General features: G+C 34.6%; 2 protein-coding genes across 6 annotated transcripts in view; both read left to right on the forward strand.

Moving 5' to 3' along the window:
* LOC113815956 (pentatricopeptide repeat-containing protein 1, mitochondrial) overlaps positions 1-2,405 on the forward strand; it is a 23,008-nt gene extending 20,603 nt beyond the window's left edge. For all 5 annotated transcript variants that reach the window (XM_027367966.2, XM_070126476.1, XM_027367967.2 and 2 more), the window contains exons 8-11: positions 1-16; positions 324-454; positions 1,638-1,812; positions 2,071-2,405. The exon at positions 1-16 is cut by the window's left edge and continues 89 nt beyond it. In XM_027367966.2, coding sequence (XP_027223767.2) covers positions 1-16; positions 324-454; positions 1,638-1,812; positions 2,071-2,223 — 475 coding nt within the window. In that variant the 3' untranslated portion in view covers positions 2,224-2,405. The remainder of the gene's footprint in view (positions 17-323; positions 455-1,637; positions 1,813-2,070) is intronic.
* A 2,776-nt stretch (positions 2,406-5,181) lies between these two features.
* Positions 5,182-17,500, forward strand: part of LOC113815949 (DNA repair protein RAD50) — a gene marked incomplete at its 3' end in the record, with an annotated part of 18,409 nt that continues 6,090 nt past the window's right edge. The window contains 9 exon segments of the mRNA XM_070126479.1: positions 5,182-5,257; positions 9,614-9,774; positions 9,889-9,993; positions 10,218-10,381; positions 11,065-11,163; positions 11,546-11,658; positions 11,919-12,131; positions 12,814-12,968; positions 16,661-16,832. Coding sequence (XP_069982580.1) covers positions 9,652-9,774; positions 9,889-9,993; positions 10,218-10,381; positions 11,065-11,163; positions 11,546-11,658; positions 11,919-12,131; positions 12,814-12,968; positions 16,661-16,832 — 1,144 coding nt within the window.

Genomic DNA, 17,500 nt, shown 5'->3' on the forward strand with positions numbered 1-17,500 from the left:
TACTAGTGCAGCCAAAGTAAGTAATCAGAGTCCATTTAATGTAGGTAAATGTTACTACTTTTTTTATGAGATCTTGTTGGTTAGGATAGTGTGCGAAGTACAGTTTCTCATAGCCATATTGTATATTTTGAAACAGATGGCACACTAGCTCCATTTAAAATGTGGTTTTATGCATCTTTGAGGACACAGAAGAGACTGAAAAGAATAATAGTATATAAACTACTGTTTTTTGTGGGTATAATGAAAATAAAAAAGATTTCAGAGTTCTATAGATTATATTTAACTGATTATTAAAATATCTAACATGTTTCATTATACTTCAGGAAGTATTGGATTACATGCAGAAATATCATCTTGTGCCTGATCTCATAACCCTTGGCTGCCTGGCTTTGGGTTACCACCGCTTGCATGACGCAAAGAACTTTCTGAAGGATATGGACTCTTTGGGCTTCAAGTTAGTAATGGAAGATGTTATACCATGTTTTTTCTGTTCCTTGTTTATATTAGAATATACATTTGTCTTTAGGATCTTGATTATCAATGCTGTTCATAATTTATTATTATTGATTTGATAACCCTAGAGTCTTCAGTATTTAAGCTAGTCTATTATTTGTTACTCTGTACTTCCTTTTAGCAGCATTGGTTCATTATTAGTTCACTGTAGGGTAGGATGCCACCATCAGGCTGTTTGCACCAGTATACATACCAGTCTGTAGGAAAAATGAATGATTATAGAAGGTCAGAGTGTGTGTGTGTGTTGGTGATAGTCTGTATGGAAAAAAAAGTAATGGTATGGAGTAGGTATGGCACGATTTAATCAAGCAAGGCATGTTTTTAAATACCTGCAGAGTATATTTCAGGTTCACAAATTAAATCCTTGGCTTAAGAATGTACAGAATTTCATTCCTTTGTACTATCTGCCAAAAATTAAGGCCAGGCATTTCCAAAATTAGGGTGAAATGAAATTTGAGTATATTGAAGTTCATTCAGATTGTGAGACCTGTCAAAGTCTCCATCAGAAACAAAGAAGAGAAAGGAGCTTGAGTATCTGATATTAAATATTGGTACTGAAAAATTGATACAGAGATCAAGATTTATTTTTGGAAAGCTACAATCCAAAAACTTTCTCCTTCACACATCTTTAAATATAATAATTTTATAGTGCACCGGGGTAGTCCAAAAGAATAGTTAATCCAGAAGCAAGAGTGAGTTGGTGAGCTAAGGTGAACACTCAGAAAGTGCTGTCTTTACTAGGGACACGGTGCAATTTATATGCCTCCTCCTACTGTTGACCTAATACCAATGAGCTTTTCCTTTGTAGAATGGGCTTACCATCAATTAGCAGAGTGATAAATAACAGCTAGTTGCATTGATAGCTCTAGAAAACGTGATTGACCCTGCAGGTTGCTACATTGGGACAGCATCCCAGTCAACTAACGTACATGTTTCAATCAGTTTCTTGTACGTGATTGTTTTATTTATATACTTTTGTATATATAAGTCAACTAGCATACATGTTTCAATCAGTTTCTTGCACTTCATTGTTTTATTTATATACTGTTTTGTATCCTTGTATGTACTTAATTTTTCATTCACCTCATGCTGTGCAGATAACAAAATATATTTTACTTTTTCAGGCCAAATCTAGAGATAATGACATCTCTGGTGAAAAATAGTTTAGTAAAGACAGACTACTATTTTACTGTGGAGATGCTCTTTGAGATGAGAGACAGGAACATTGTCCCAGATGAATGTCTTATCAACATCCTTGAGAAGGCTCGAAAGAGAGCACGTGATATGATCTTGAAATCAGTAAGTTTGATGTATATTTGAAAATAGAAGTTTCTATTTATTTGAGATGAAATTACATCTATGACTTGATATCAGATATTTGATAGTCACTACTTGTTAGACAAAGAATGTGAGATTAAAGATAATATGTTCTCCGATTTTAGGAAGATATTTGTGATTCTGAAGATAATTATATAATATTTCAATTTTGCTATATAATACTTTACAAGTTAGTGTACATATCATTCTGATTTAGTGTTTTCACCCCTTTTTTCATAGGAAGAAGATGGTGATAACTTCAAACAAAAGAATAAGTTGAAAGGAATGAGGCTCTTCTTGCTAGAATATAAAAACTGGCTGAAAGCATCAAGTATGCAACTCCCAGACCACCCCTGGGCACAGTACAGAGCAGCAACAACAACTCAGAGATGATTTGTTATTGGATCATCTTATTGTTGTGTAGTAGTGTTTCCTCAATAAAATATGTTATTTCTTTAATGTAATGTAAGATATTTATAGATATCTTACATATTATTCTTGTACAGAATCCGATTTACCATCAGAGTTTTTGAAATTACAGCTAGTCATAAATATATGATAACCAAGATGATGAATACCTTGATTTTATTGGCCTTGAATTATTGTCCCATTTCTATGTGTTTCCGTACGAGGTAAAATGATAGAGATCATCCTAATATTTATTTATGATAATGTTAATGAGTTATCAGCATATTGATCAAACTAAGCTTACTTTTATTGGTTACTATATTTCAAAAGGTATTATTTTACTCTGAAGTCCAATGACATTTATTACAAAATTATATTAACCCATTGGCGCCGGGTGTCACGTACGTACACGCCATGGCTGTTGTGGACCAAACGCCGGGGGCATCATGCCATGCCCATTCCCGCGCTACTGGCTTGTCGGATCGAGCCGGGCGCAAACAGGGGAAACTGCCAGTGCGCGCCAACAACCCGGCGCATACGTAAAGACAAAATTTTTACCCGTCGCTGATGGGTTAATAGCTTTGGCAAGTGACTGTTATGACTTGCTTTCACTTTTCTGACACCAGACTTATTTTCATTTTACTGAAAAGTAGGACCTTTTGATTTTGAATAAAGTAGTTGTAGAATTGCAGGATACCATCCAATCATATTGCTGAGCAAAGCAGGAATCAATTTTAATCACCCTGGACAAAGTGACAATCCCTTGCACCTTGCAGAAATAAGGGTTTTATTCACCCTGGTCAAAGGGGGAATCCCATGCACCTTGATATCCAATATGCCACCCAATAAAGAAGATTTTGGATTTATTCACCCTGGTCAAAGGGGGAATCCCATGCACCTTGATATCCAATATGCCATCCAATAAAGAAGATTTTGGATTTATTCACCCTGGTCAAAGGGGGAATCCCATGCACCTTGATATCCAATATGCCACCCAATAAAGAAGATATTGAATATCTTGCCACTGAAATCCAATTGTCCTGCTTACTTTCAATCTATGCAATGGTAGAAAAACCCACAATTCACAAACTAGATTTACTGTAACATATGAGTTAACACTTTCACTTTGATGATTACAATAATATGAAGATGATAATGGTATTAGTGATAATTATGATAATAATGATAGTGATGATAATAATAACAATGATAATGGAAATGATTATGAAAATGATAATGATATCAAGATGAATAGCAGCAACAAAAACATTAGCAAAAAGAAGAAAAATGATAATAATAATGATAGTAACATATTAAAAAGGATAACAATAATGATGATGATGATGATGCTGTTGATAATAGTAAAAATGACAATGATAACAATAATGAAAGGTTATGATAATGATGAAAATAAAAATGAAACTGATAATAGAGAAGAAAATGATAATGATAATTATAAAAGTAGTAGTAGTAGTGTGGTATCAGGAATAATGATAGTGATAACAATACTGAGTATAAGATAATAATGATAATGATGTCAATAACAATGATGACAATAGTACAATAACAAGGTAATAAGAACAATGATGATATTGATAACAACGATAGTTATGATAATATGATAATTATAATCTTAATAGTAATAATGACAATAATGATAACAGCAACAGCAATATTAATGATAATAATAATGATAATAATATTATTAATAGTAGTATTAGTAATGATAATGATAACAATGATGACAATGATAATAATGGTAATGGTTATAATAACAGCAATAGTAATAATAATGGTAATAATCATAGTAGTAATAATAATAATAAAGATAAAGATGATGATGATAATAATAATAGTAATAATAATAATAATAATGATAATAATAATAATGATAACAAGAACAACAACAATAATAATAATAATGATATTATTAATAATAATATTTACTATAATAATTATAATAATAATGATAATAATGATGATGATAATAATAATAATAATAATAATAATAATAATAATAATAATGATAATAATAATAATAATACTGATAATAATAATAATAATAGAAAATAATAATGATAATGATAATAAAAGTGATAATAATAATAATAATGATAATAATGACAGCAGTAATAATAATAATGATAATGATATTAACAATAATAATAACAATAATAATAATAATAATGATAATAATAATAATAATAATAATAATTATTATTATTATTATTATTATTATAGTAATAGTAATAATAATAATAATAATAGTAATAATAATAAAAAAATAATAATGCTGATAACAATAATAATAATAATAATAATAATAATGATAATAATAATAATAACAATATTGATAATAATGATGACAGTAATAATAATAATAATAATGATAATTATTATTATTATTATTATTATCATTATTATAGTAATAATAATAATAAAAATAACATTAATAATCATCATCATGATAATAATGATGATGATGATACTAACAATTCAAATAATGATAATGGTAATAATGATAATCATAAGAGTAATTATAGTAATGATAATGATTGTAGAAAGTTATGAATGAGAAAGAATAGCTTCACAATACAAGAGATGTATTTGACCGGTTTCGAATACATCTTCGTCAGGGATACATGTACTTCTGACGGAGATATATTCGAAACCGGTCAAATACATCTCTTGCATTGTGAAGATATTAATTTTCATTCATACCTTTCTATATTTGTCAAAATGAATACGGTTCAATGATAATGATAGTTTCAATAATAAGGCTAATGATAATAGTCATGGCAACTAAGAGGAAGATGATGATTATAATCATTATTATAATTATAATGGAAATGATAATAAGATATTAACAGAAAAAAACACAAGGAAGTAAGAATAATCGCAAAAATAATTATTTAAAATTAATCGGCACGAATCGGTTGTTTTCGCCATTCGTGCTGATGGCGCGGAAAGGTCCATGTCTGTCTTGATTACGGTGCCATTGCTTAGCGAGTTCATGTTGGTAAATATACCTTTAGTACATTGTGTCATAGAGGGCATTTAGTGCTCCCCCGTTTTTGTTTTTCATTGTATCAGCATGAGGTATTTTGAGTCATCCTTGATGAATGTGGTGCAAGAGACCTACCATTAACTCATTTCCGAACTTGTTTTATTTTCTTGACTGAAGAAGTAAGAAACGAAACGAAGCGTCATTTTCTGTAAACGACTGCCTTGTCTTGAGTCTGTCTGATTAGTTGTTTAACAGAATTTGGACGGAAGAATTGCAAACAATCGTGTTTTCAGCATGTAAAGATTTTTTTTTTAGCCGCCCAGGCCTCGGACTTGTGGATGGAATGGAAAAAAATTCTATTCAATGCAAATAAGGGAAGGAAGGAATTTTTGTCTACTGGAAGACAATTGGGAGTAGGGAGATTCAGGTCTGACAATATTTTCCCATGTAAGCAGGTTTAACTCCTATGTTTAGCTAACGATACCTCTATTTTATAACATTTATGGGTATTCAAGACAGGGTTGACTACAACTGATATGCATTAGTGCTTGATGTTGAGTATGTCTGACATGTTATCCTGCAGTATATATGGGTTGAGTCTTTGTTAGGTGGGAGTTGGGGCAGCAGCCCCCATGGGAGGGTTGCAAGGCACAGCCCCCTGCATTAGACAATATAATGATTCTGTGTATATCATGGTAATTGTTGAAGACTGCGACGCACCCTCGCAGAGACTAAGTCGAAAAAAATTGGTGTTTTTTGCAGGAAATCCAATGATTTCTTTGATTTTTGGTGTTTTCTTCAGCGAATGAATCGTTCCGGAGATCTAGTACCATTTCTCCATCGACAATCTTGATTTGATAGTCTTGTTAGCAGGAGAGAGCATGAAGTATATCAGGGAAATTATGGGGGTAAAACAGGCTTAAATAAGAAGAATGCAGATCAAAAATGCGTAAAACTAGCACAAAAAATACTTAAAATTGGCCAATGAAACTCTACGGATGTAACCGCCATCTTTGAAATTCCTCGGACTGATGCACCGGAAATAAAAAACTACGGGAGCCCAACCCACTTTTCGGCAAAACTTTACAGGAATTCACACGTTCCAAACCCCCCAAAAATGTATTGACCAATAAACCAAACTAATATATCAATATAAATTGCCTTGACTAGGTGTGCCCTTCGGGCACTGCCCAAGGGGAGGGTTGATGGGGGGCAAGCCCCCCAACACCCCCCGGGACACATTCTCTCTACCTCGGTATGCATGGCAAGATAGAGCTACATTCACACAGTAAAATAATAAACCAAATACCTTTATATCTGCAACCGTCAAATTTTGTTCACTTCCTTCTACTATCTGGATTGCTTCAATTTGAATCACTTTTTACTGTATTTGGAGCTCTTGGTGGGCCCACATATTAAACTGGAATTGTTACTGAAGTCTATTTTATCTTCTTTGTCACTGTATAGTCTTAAGAATAACCCAGAATGAACACAACAAGTCCAACGATGTGGGTCTGGGCGTTGGTACCAGGAGCCAGAAAACCTCAATTTCTGGGACCTAGCAAAGTCCCGGAAAAGGAGCTGTTCTCACTACCGGTATCAGTTCCTGAACCATGAGGACCGACAGACATCTCATAGCCAGCTCGATCATAGCCAAATACCACATTGAAGTTACCCAGAACAATTCGAATATCACGCTGGGGACACCTGTCTGACGCAGATGCTAGTTTGGCGTATAATATCTCTTTCATATCAAGTTTACATACATCGGTAGGAGTGTACACAGCAATAAGAGACATGAAGCCAAATGCTAGCTTCAGTCTCATTACCATTATATGCTCATCGACTGGAGTACTACTACCGAGGGCTAGAGTCTGCTGGAGATGGCCATGGCTACTCCCTGGAGATGTTGACCATCTCTGCGGCCTGACCAGTGATAGGTGTAGCCACCTACACTGATCGTGCCGTTGCCAGGTCTTCTCACCTCTGAGAGAGCAGCCACCTCCACTCTCCGCTTCCCCAGTTCCCTCAACAGCAGAGGCACTCAATCATCTTGACGCAAAGAACGGACGTTCCAAGCCCCCACCCTGACTTCCCGCCTGAGTTTTAGCCTTGGGCAGTCACTCCGGGCTGATGCCACCTCTGCCACCCCTGCCGATGCTGCTCCATATAAAAGGGGGCGGCAGGCTACGGGACCCATCATCCACCTGTGGGGCTCCCGAAGGCTTTCCCCCGCAAGTTTCACTCCAGGCTGGTGACTACCAGAACGCAAGCGGGACAAGTAGGTTCCGTTCCCTTCCTGTGTCCCGGCAGTCACCCTCCCAATGCTGGGTGGGAGGAGCATTTCCGTTTATATTTGACACTGCCAATGAGGTTTATCTGGGGGGAGGAGGACTGGCAAGGCCCACCTCCCCCGAGCCTCCCATTAACCCCAGGGGGCCTAGGGGCAGGAGTTGGTACAGGGCCAGGGCGTGTCCACACGCCGGTGTGCCATGACCCTGTACCTCTAGGGCCTCCTGCTGCTCTGAGATCCCCCACAGTTTAGCCTGGGACCACAAGGTACCCAGTTTCCATGGGAGGCCACGAGGAGGCACTGCAGAAGTCTCGATGATTGAGAGGCTATGCACTGGCATGGGAGGCTTATGCGTAGTTGCTCCCTTCTTCGCACTAGGCTAGCCAGCTGTGGCAGCTGCAAGCGAGAAGGCATGCAAAGCACTTAACACTATCAAGGCTATCACACCATCGCTTCACATCACCCTGAGCGTGAATGCCAACAAGCAAAGAGGATGCATCAGTTCCTGCATAGGGTTAGTTAGGAATGGACATGTGGAAGTGGTAGAATAGAGGCAAAAGTGTATTTATTGCGTATGTGCACCAGATTGGACCAGTTTTTAAATATTATTATTATTATTTATTTTTTGTCATATGTATGATATTGCAATATAAACTGATTATTCATCAAAGGTATACATAACATTGGTAATTGTTACCGATAGCGACACCCCCTCCCAGAGACTAAGTAAGAAAAAATTGATGTATTTCTGTGGGAAATCCAAAGATTTCATTGATTCTAGGCATTGTTTCTTTTGCAAATGAATCATTGAGGAGATCAAGTACCATTTTTCCAATGATGATCTAGATTTGATAGTCCCGATAGCAGGGCAGGGCATGAAGTACATTAGGGAAATTTTGGGGTAAAACGGGCTTAAAAAAGAAGAAAAAGCGCACAGAAATGTGTAAAACTAGCACAAAATGCTTAAAATCGACCAATGAAACTCTACACCAACTATGAAATTCTTCAGACTGATGCACCAAAAACTGAAATCTCTATGGGAACCAACCTACCAATTGGCAAAATCAACAGGAATTTACATGTTCCAAACCCCCTAAAAAAATGTACTGGCCAGTAAACCAACCTAATCTAACAATTTAAGTTGCCATGACAAGGCATGCCCCCCAACACCCCTTGGGAGGCATTCTCATTGCCTTGGCACGTACGGCAAGAGAAGACTGCATTCACATTGTAAAATAATAAACCAAATACCTTTATATCTGGAAATGTCAAACTTTCGTTCGCTTCTTTCTACTGTCTGGAATGCTTCGATTTTAATAATTTTTTTCATCATTTGTATCCCTTTCATTTGGGCTCAGATATTAAACTGGGATGGTTACTAAAGTCTGTTTCTTATTTGTTGCCACTGTACAGTCTTAAGAATAACCCAGAATCAACACAACATTGGAAAAGCAATATTTCCCACGGGCGTTATGCCACGAAATGACTGGCTTTAAACCTTGGGCTGGCAAATGAAAGTGTGAAACGCATGATGTGCAGATAATTCTAAATAAGTATAGATAAATATAAAAACACGTAAATGAAGTATAATAACATCAATAAAATACTTTAAAAGGATAAATGTGTAACAGCAGTGATTGATAATTAGCCAAATATTGTTTTGACAAGAGTGTATTAACACATGAACTACTTTGGATATCGCATTAAGGAGTTAAGCAGTTAGTGTTGTGTTATTCCCAGCATGGTAAACAAGAAGATTGATTTAGAATATGAGTGGTGATATGCAAGAGATTTTATTTTTTTTTATTCTTTTTTATTTTTTATTTTTTTTGTCATTTAACGGTGACTATTTAAGCCACTTCAGCTTAAACTATGTTGTATCCTATTCTATTTCTTCCGCTCTGTAAGATGGTGGTGTCCATTTCCCTCATCTACATGCGTCACTGTAAGTAACTTATACCATAACATTTGCTGTAGCAAGTCCCAAGTTAACTGTAAGTAACAGGGAGAGTTCCAAATATTTTTGGCCAGAAGACTAGCTAAGTGTCCTTAATAATATCCTTTTTATATTTCAGGATTTAAACTATAGTTAAAAGAACAGGAGAAACAGAAAATGTCTAAGTTGGAGAAAATGCAAATTATGGGCATTAGGAGCTTCGGCCCGGAAGAACCCAGAAAGATCCAGTTTTTTTCACCTCTGACACTCATCTTAGGTCAAAATGGGTGTGGAAAAACAGTAAGTAGTTGTGTATTTAAAATGTATGATGATGTTTATAATATGAACCATGATCATTTAGACACAAGGTTTTGATATTGATATTTTCTAATAGTATTTATTTAACTTTTCCAGACTATAATTGAGTCATTGAAATACATCACAACAGGTGATGCTCCTCCAGGCTGTGGAAAAGGAGCATCATTTGTCCATGATCCAAAGTTAGCAAAAGAAGTTACTGTAAGTGTTTGTAGTTGCATGATGAGTCTATCAATCATCTATACATTCATATATAACATGACTATATTTATATGCATGCAGCACTATCAAGATTAAGAAAAGATGATCTATATCAAAAGTATGATTGACATTATAATGGTGATTGCCATCACCATGATAAGATAATAAAATCTTGTAGTTCTTAAATAAAAGTTGTAGATTACATTTGTTGTGGCCCATTTTAGGTGCGTGGTCAGATCAAGTTGATGCTGAAAGACACCAAAGGAGCAACTCTTGTAACAACTCGTTCCTTGGAAGCCACACAGAAACTGAAGAAGATTGAGTGTAAGACCATAGATGCAACATTGCAAAGGAGGCGGCCAGATGGCAGTACAGATGCTATATCTAGGTGAGGAGATAAAGTAAATTTTTGTGTTACCATTAGGTGAAAATAAAGTGTTGTTTGAAATTCATGAAGTGTTGTGTTGTGGAAATTGCTTATTCATGGGTAAGTTTATAATGTTGTGATACAGTGTGCATTTGTTTAATCCTACACAGGCAGTCCCAGAATATTCTGTGTTGCACTCATTTCAGTGACTACTGGCAACTGTTTAGCCTTTCTGTCAGGGCATTTGCTGTGTAAAGCTGGCCCTGTCTACTTTCCTGCTAGAGCAGGTCATGACGTGTATATATGTACTGTCATAAAGTTTAGGCTTTCCATGACGCCTATAGCCATGTACATCAGTAAATTGTCAAAATCCTCTCAAAACTTTATGGAAAAGAGTTTGTAGGTGCAGAAAATATTTGTAGAGGTCTGAATGATTTAAGGCCATGTCCTTGAATATGATCTTTGATATGTGAGCTATAATTTCTATTAAATGTCTTTCACTGAATACTCTGTGATAGTAGGTGTATTAATAGGTTTGAAAACAAGAATGGAAAGTAAATGAAATTAATGAAAACATGATTAATGCCTCTTTTTTTTCTTTTTAATTAATTGGGTTTTATTCTAAATATCATGTCTGTTTATCCTTGGTTTGCATTAATTATCAATATATATGTGTATGATTAATTTATCCATATTGATTTCAGTAAGTGTGCTGACTTTGAAGCAGAGATATCAAATGCCTTGGGTGTATCGAAACCTATCTTGAACAATGTTATATTTTGTCACCAGGAGGAATCAAATTGGTAAGATGGAAAAGTTATAGCATTCATTGTGACAAATTTAAGAAAGGTAAGAATAGTATGAACATCTTCACAGCACAAGGAACATATTTAATCAGAAATCAGAAATGCATGATCCATGTATTCTTGATATAGATTAAATTGACATACATCAAATACAGCTATTACTCCATTAAAATGTTCATTCCCATTGATATTTTTTTCTATTTGGAAAAGAAGCTAATTTTGTAATGACATATTTGAATATATATGCTTTATCAAAAAGTTATTAATGTTATTATTATTTTATTTTTTATATTTTTTATAAAATTGTCATAATTACAATACACAATCAAATACAAAAATTAATGAAGAATTGTTTTATACATGGATTGATTTTGCACAGGCCTCTGGATGAAGGTAAAAAAGTGAAAGAAAAATTTGATGCCATATTCAATGCCACCAAATACATCAAATGTCTTGATACAATACGTAAGCTGCGTGCTGAAATGAAAACGAGTAAGTAACTTATTTATCATATGAAAATGCTTGTCAGTGAGAAACATGTATGTGGTTTGAAAATATAACAAGATACAAAGTAATGTATGGTTCTTTTGAATATTTTTATTGCTTTGGGAATTATTTTAGGATACATATATTATATACTAGGATGAAAATATGTCTTGCTTGACAAATTAGAAATAATCAATATTTGAAGAGCTAACATTGATATTACTGAACAATTTTTTAAAATCTCAACTAAAGCTTGAATATTCCAGAGGTGAAGAACATGCATGAAGTCATTGAAAGCCTCAAAAAGTGGCGAGATGAGGCAAACCGAAAGCGTGTTGACTTGAAGGAGTCTTGTGAGCAGCAAAATAAAATTAAGGTTCAAAAAAGTAAACTGAAGGAAGAACTGGAGCCAATTCGAGAACGTCTAAAGGAAATCTGTGACTTGGAGGAGAATGTTGGCCGTCTGAATGGAGAGCTGAGTAAGTTTTCACTGTTAAACTGTAACATGCCTCAGAATTCATTCATTAGCCAGCAGTATGCCTCTTAAGATCCAGACATGCATTTTAAATTCAGGTTTGTTGCCTATAGGGTCCTTTTTATCCTCTACAGAGCCCCTTGCAGAAATATGTGCTCTACAATAGGAGTAAAAACATATTTGTACATTCAGAAGTTAATTTTCATGTCTCTTCTCTCCTTTGTTTGAGTGAATCTTATCCTTAACTTACTAAAATTAATATGAATATTATCTGAAAGTTTTTACCTTTTCTTGTTGCAGATATACAGATACTTTGCCTTGTTTAGATGTTAGATGAATTCATCCATATGAATACCAAGATATACAACCATACTAAGATAGGAGGGAAAAATGTTTCTAAAGGTTCTTCAGTAAATTTCATTACCCACTGGAAAGACATGTTTATGTAGTTAGTCTTTTTTTGTGAGCAGAAGCATATGAAAAATTACTGGTTCTTTGGGATGAAAATTTTGGAGTGTTACCCATATGCCAGAATGAAATTTCTCTACTAAATGCCATTATATTTTTTTGCTAGATATTTCCAGTAATGGTAATAAAAATTTAAATGGCAAGAGATATCACAGATAACATGTTTGACAAGGAAACTCAACCCATTTTTGTAAGCATGCTTTTCTCTTCCCTCTTAGTTGGAGAGAAGCATAAGCTTGAAGCCCTAAGGCAGAGCCAAGCAGACCTGCGGGCGACTCTTTCAGAGCAGCTGGACTGTTCGGATGAGGAGCTGTACCACATGATACAGGATTTCCAGAAAAACTTAGAGAGCATGGAAGAGGAACAGGAAAAGGTAAGGAGGGTGGTCTTAGTGTGAGATTGAAAGGAGGGTCCTTATTGAAAGAGTTGGTTATTTCAGGAAAAAGAGTAAGAAGACCAGATATTGGGGGAAAGCATTCAGTGAGCAATATTTTGTATTTGGTCAATTTAATGTAAAGGTGCTGTTTTTGCTTGCGCCATAAACTACTATAGTGGCAAATATTATTTTTGTATCAAAGTACTCTTCCTGACTGGTGTGTATAGCCAACAACGAAAGTATTGTTGCCATGCCAGACCTAGCTCGAAGATGATATGCCCATCTTGCCCTGAAAGGAAGCCCATATTCAAACAACCAGGACATAATTAAGAAGGTTTTAATGTGAGGAGGAGGGAAATATGGAAATCAGGCAAAGAAGTGCAATAATGACTGAAATAGATATGGAGAGAGAGAGAGAGGGGATTGCTTTATCCCTGTTTAGTTGTTAATTTGATGGATATATTGGAGACCTGCTTGAGAAACAAGTTATCGTATATTATTTAGAAAATAATTATCATCAAGTCTTATCAAATCGTTTTATTTAATTCCTTATCATGTCTGCTATATAAAAAAAAAACTTAGATATTGTTGGAAGTGACTATTCATATTAATATTAGTCAGACAGAAATAACATTTGTTTGCATTATCCCAGTGCCGTATATTAAGGGGACTGTCTGTTTTTTGTTTTTTTCTTCAGTTTATTGATTTTTCTTGCCAATTTTGATGAAATGTGCACACTTTTATTTAGACTCTAGCAAGATCTTGGAACTGAATTTTTTTTTCGAAGTTGCCCAAACAGCTTTTGAATTATTGTCTAATAACAAAAAAACACCAATCACAATCATTTTGAAAATTGACAGTTTCAAAAATTCTATAAAATCCAGGAAAAAATACAGGTATTCTGATGTGAGTTTTAAATAGATTTCGACTCTGACTTTGGAAAAAAAAAAAAAAAAAAAAAAAAAATTACATGCATGTAATTTTTACAAGAAGCACAGGAAAAAATTGCAAAAAGTAACTGCCAAAAGCACAAGATTTTTAATCCAGCAACAAAATGAGCCATAAAATCTTAATTTGGAATAAAATTGTTTTTACAAGAATTTTTGAAGACTACAAATTGTAGGTAATGTTTCAAGATATCAGCATTTTTTTTTTTTTCGTATATTTTCATAAATGTTTTGGTATTAACAAAATTAAATATAAGAATAATCTTCCTATAACATAATCCTCTATCATTTACCTGCATCCCGAAGTATTGCAGAAATTCCTAGCAAGTAATAGTATCTCACTAAGCGACATTTGTTATGGTAGGGTCACACTGAGTTTTTAGGCCTACATTGACCATTTTAGGAAATTTCTCTAAAATCTCCCCAAAATAACACTGGTATTCTGATTTAATTTTCGAACAGAAAAACCTTTTACGTAGTGCTTTTATGAATTACTTTTTTTCAGTCATAACTTAGTTTTTGGTTTGTGAATATTTTGTATGGATGACTTTTGGAACAACATAAAAAAAGACAAGAAGCACAGGAAAAAAGGCACAAACAGAATCACACAAGGACTAGATATATCATTCAGCTACAAAATGAGCCATAGAAAGTCATTTTTGGACTAAAATTGCATATGCTACAGCTTTTGAAGACTACAAAGGGGCGTCCTTGAGTTAGGGTGTTTCTTGGTTTACATTGCGCACTTGAGTTGGGATGTTTCTTGGTGTACACTTTCTCTAAAATCCAAAAAAATAATACAGCAATTCTACTTTCATATCTGAATAGAACAATCTTTCATCTATTGCATAGCAGATGCACATTTTTCAAATTGGACCGACTGTTTTTTGTTTTAATATTTTATGTTGACAACTTTTTGAACACCATAAAAGGGGCCATGTTTTGTGTATGATACTTTTACAAAAAACAAATGAAAGTATTGCAAATCCTAATTGCATTATGTAATAGATCTAATATTCAGCTACAAAATGAGCCATATTACTTTAAAATCGGACTGAAAATGGGTGTGCTATGCGTAAAAGTGTAAAGTACCAAAAACGCAATATCTTTCTTCTTCATTTTTTTTATAGCATGGATAACAAATAATGTATGAAATAATTGTGTTTGATATAAACATCTATTATTTCCCTTTATTGTTATTCTAATATAATACTGGTAAAAAAAATGACCATTCTCAAGGCCAACAAATATCACACTTCTGCCCCTTCTGACTGCCTAGAGGTGGTCAGAAGGGAAGTACGCATGTATTTTTGAGGTAATGTTCCCAGCTGTTGTAACTCTATAGGATGAAACACCTACCTTTCACACCAAAACATCCGTGAAATAATGACATACAAATAGAAGGCAGTGTATATAAGGTATATGAGTATATACAGATCATTTCCATGTATTCCATGATCTTATGTTTATATATATTGTTACTTGCATTTGTTTGTTATGTTTGTCTGATAATTCAAAAAGTTATGAACAGATTTGAATGAGATCTTTATCAGAGGTGTGTTTGAGCCTTTCTTAGAGGCCATGACATTTTGGTGGTGATCTGGATCCTGATTCGGATACAGGATTTTTTTTTTTTTTTTTTTTTTTTTTTTTTTTTTTTACGAACTCAAAAAGTTCTGGACAGATTTCCATGAAATTTTCACCTGTCTTATCCTAACTTTGATTCCATAAACTTTTGGTGGTGATCTGGATCATTTGGCAAACCTACACCCCAATTTGGGGAGGTGGGGGGGTTTGCATGTTCAAAACATGAAACAGATGAAATGCAATCAAATCATAAAGAAAAGAAAATACTCCATAGAAATGGCATATCACTTTTATATTTTTATATACAAACATACTTTGTTATTGTTTTTGGAAGGTAGATCTCATATTATGTGAAATTTTATAAGCTTTCAGAAAACAATCTCACTATTTTATGTCTAATCGTTATGTCACAATTGCTAATTTTGTAAGGTAAGTTGAAAATTCATATTTCAGTGGACATCGAAAGTGGCTGTTACCACTTGAAAAATAGAGGGTGGGCCTTGAAATTTTCAGGGGAGATTCAGAGATCCTGAAACTCTTTGGAAATGCATTTAAATCAAATTCAGCAAGAAGGATGAAGAATGGGAAAAAAGACGATATATTATTCAGGCACACAAATATTACAGTGTGTGTGTGTGTATGTGAGAGAGGGAGGGGGATGCAGATGCTAGCCTTGATAGGATGGGACTGAAACATAGGACACTCACTCTTTGCTTTGCCTAGTGAATCAAGATCAAGCCCATCCTCTTCCACCCTTTCCTAACTATGTCCAGGTTGTTTGAATGTGGGCTACCTTTCAGGGTAAGAAGGGCATGATATCTTCAAGCCAGGTCTGGCAAGGCAACATTGCTTTTGTTTTGGGCTGTACCTTCATAATGATGAAGTACAATTGTTGCATTTGTATTAGAACCTCTATAATGTTGAACTAAAATCCCTTTACCATATGCTTTATAATGAAAAAGAAAATTATTTATGTTACATACTTTTTATAGGGATAAAGTGCTTTTTTACTTGTTATCACATACTGTATGTGGTAAGGGCTCTCCTTGCATTTGTTAAGTAGTGTGAAGGACCTTTTTTCATATATTCATTGTTTTTATCCCAATATTTATTGTATTTTACTGATTACAATGTTGTTCCCATTTTCACTTGTAGGTAATGTCTCGGATGCAAAGCATTCAGAGAGAGAAGGAGAAGAATCAAACTGAGATATCTAGGACAGAAAGACTTCGAGGAGAGTATGAGGCAGCTTACAAAACACAGCAGGATTACATCAAGGAACGAAACAGACAGATGTCAAGTATTACCAAGGAATTTTCCTTTGCAGGTGAATGCCAGTTTTCATTTAAAAGCAGAGTCAAAGTTTTTTGTGTGTGAAATCTTAATTTGGAAATTTTTGATACTGCTTTATTGTGAACGTTTAATTGTGTTGGTTTAACCACCTGTGCCAACAATGAGGCACCTGATGTGTGGAAAAATATTTTTCAAGAACTGGGAAAGACAAAAGAAAGAGTGACACCCACCCATCAGCTTTTAAGTGTTGTGAGATGACAAATATCAGCAAAATAAAGGAGGAGAATCCTCACATTCAAAGAAAGCATTTTTTATTTGTAAAATTACAAATTTTCTAGTTCCTTGTTATAATTGAAAGGTTAGATAAGAACTGGAAATTAAGGGAACAACACATTATTAAAAAAAAAACACATTAGAGCCAGACTACATTGTACGGTAACAGCAAGACCTTGCAACCTGCATTTTAGCATAATTGCCAGGTTGGGTCACACAGGTCTGCAGCCTTGTCCTCACTACTTACCATCAGCTGTCTCTCGATGATTCAGTACCGAAACCTGATTGGATGACACAGACACCTCATGGCTCGCTCATTGGACTGCAGGCTCCCCTTGTTCCCAGATTGCTGGCACAGCTTAAGAGTACTTAAGGAGGCCGTCGCAACGAAAATTTTCAAAAATACTCGAAAAATAAAAATAAACCTCC

The sequence above is a fragment of the Penaeus vannamei genome, chromosome 10 (assembly GCF_042767895.1).
Source record: "Penaeus vannamei isolate JL-2024 chromosome 10, ASM4276789v1, whole genome shotgun sequence".
NCBI classification, from domain to species: domain Eukaryota; kingdom Metazoa; phylum Arthropoda; class Malacostraca; order Decapoda; family Penaeidae; genus Penaeus; species Penaeus vannamei.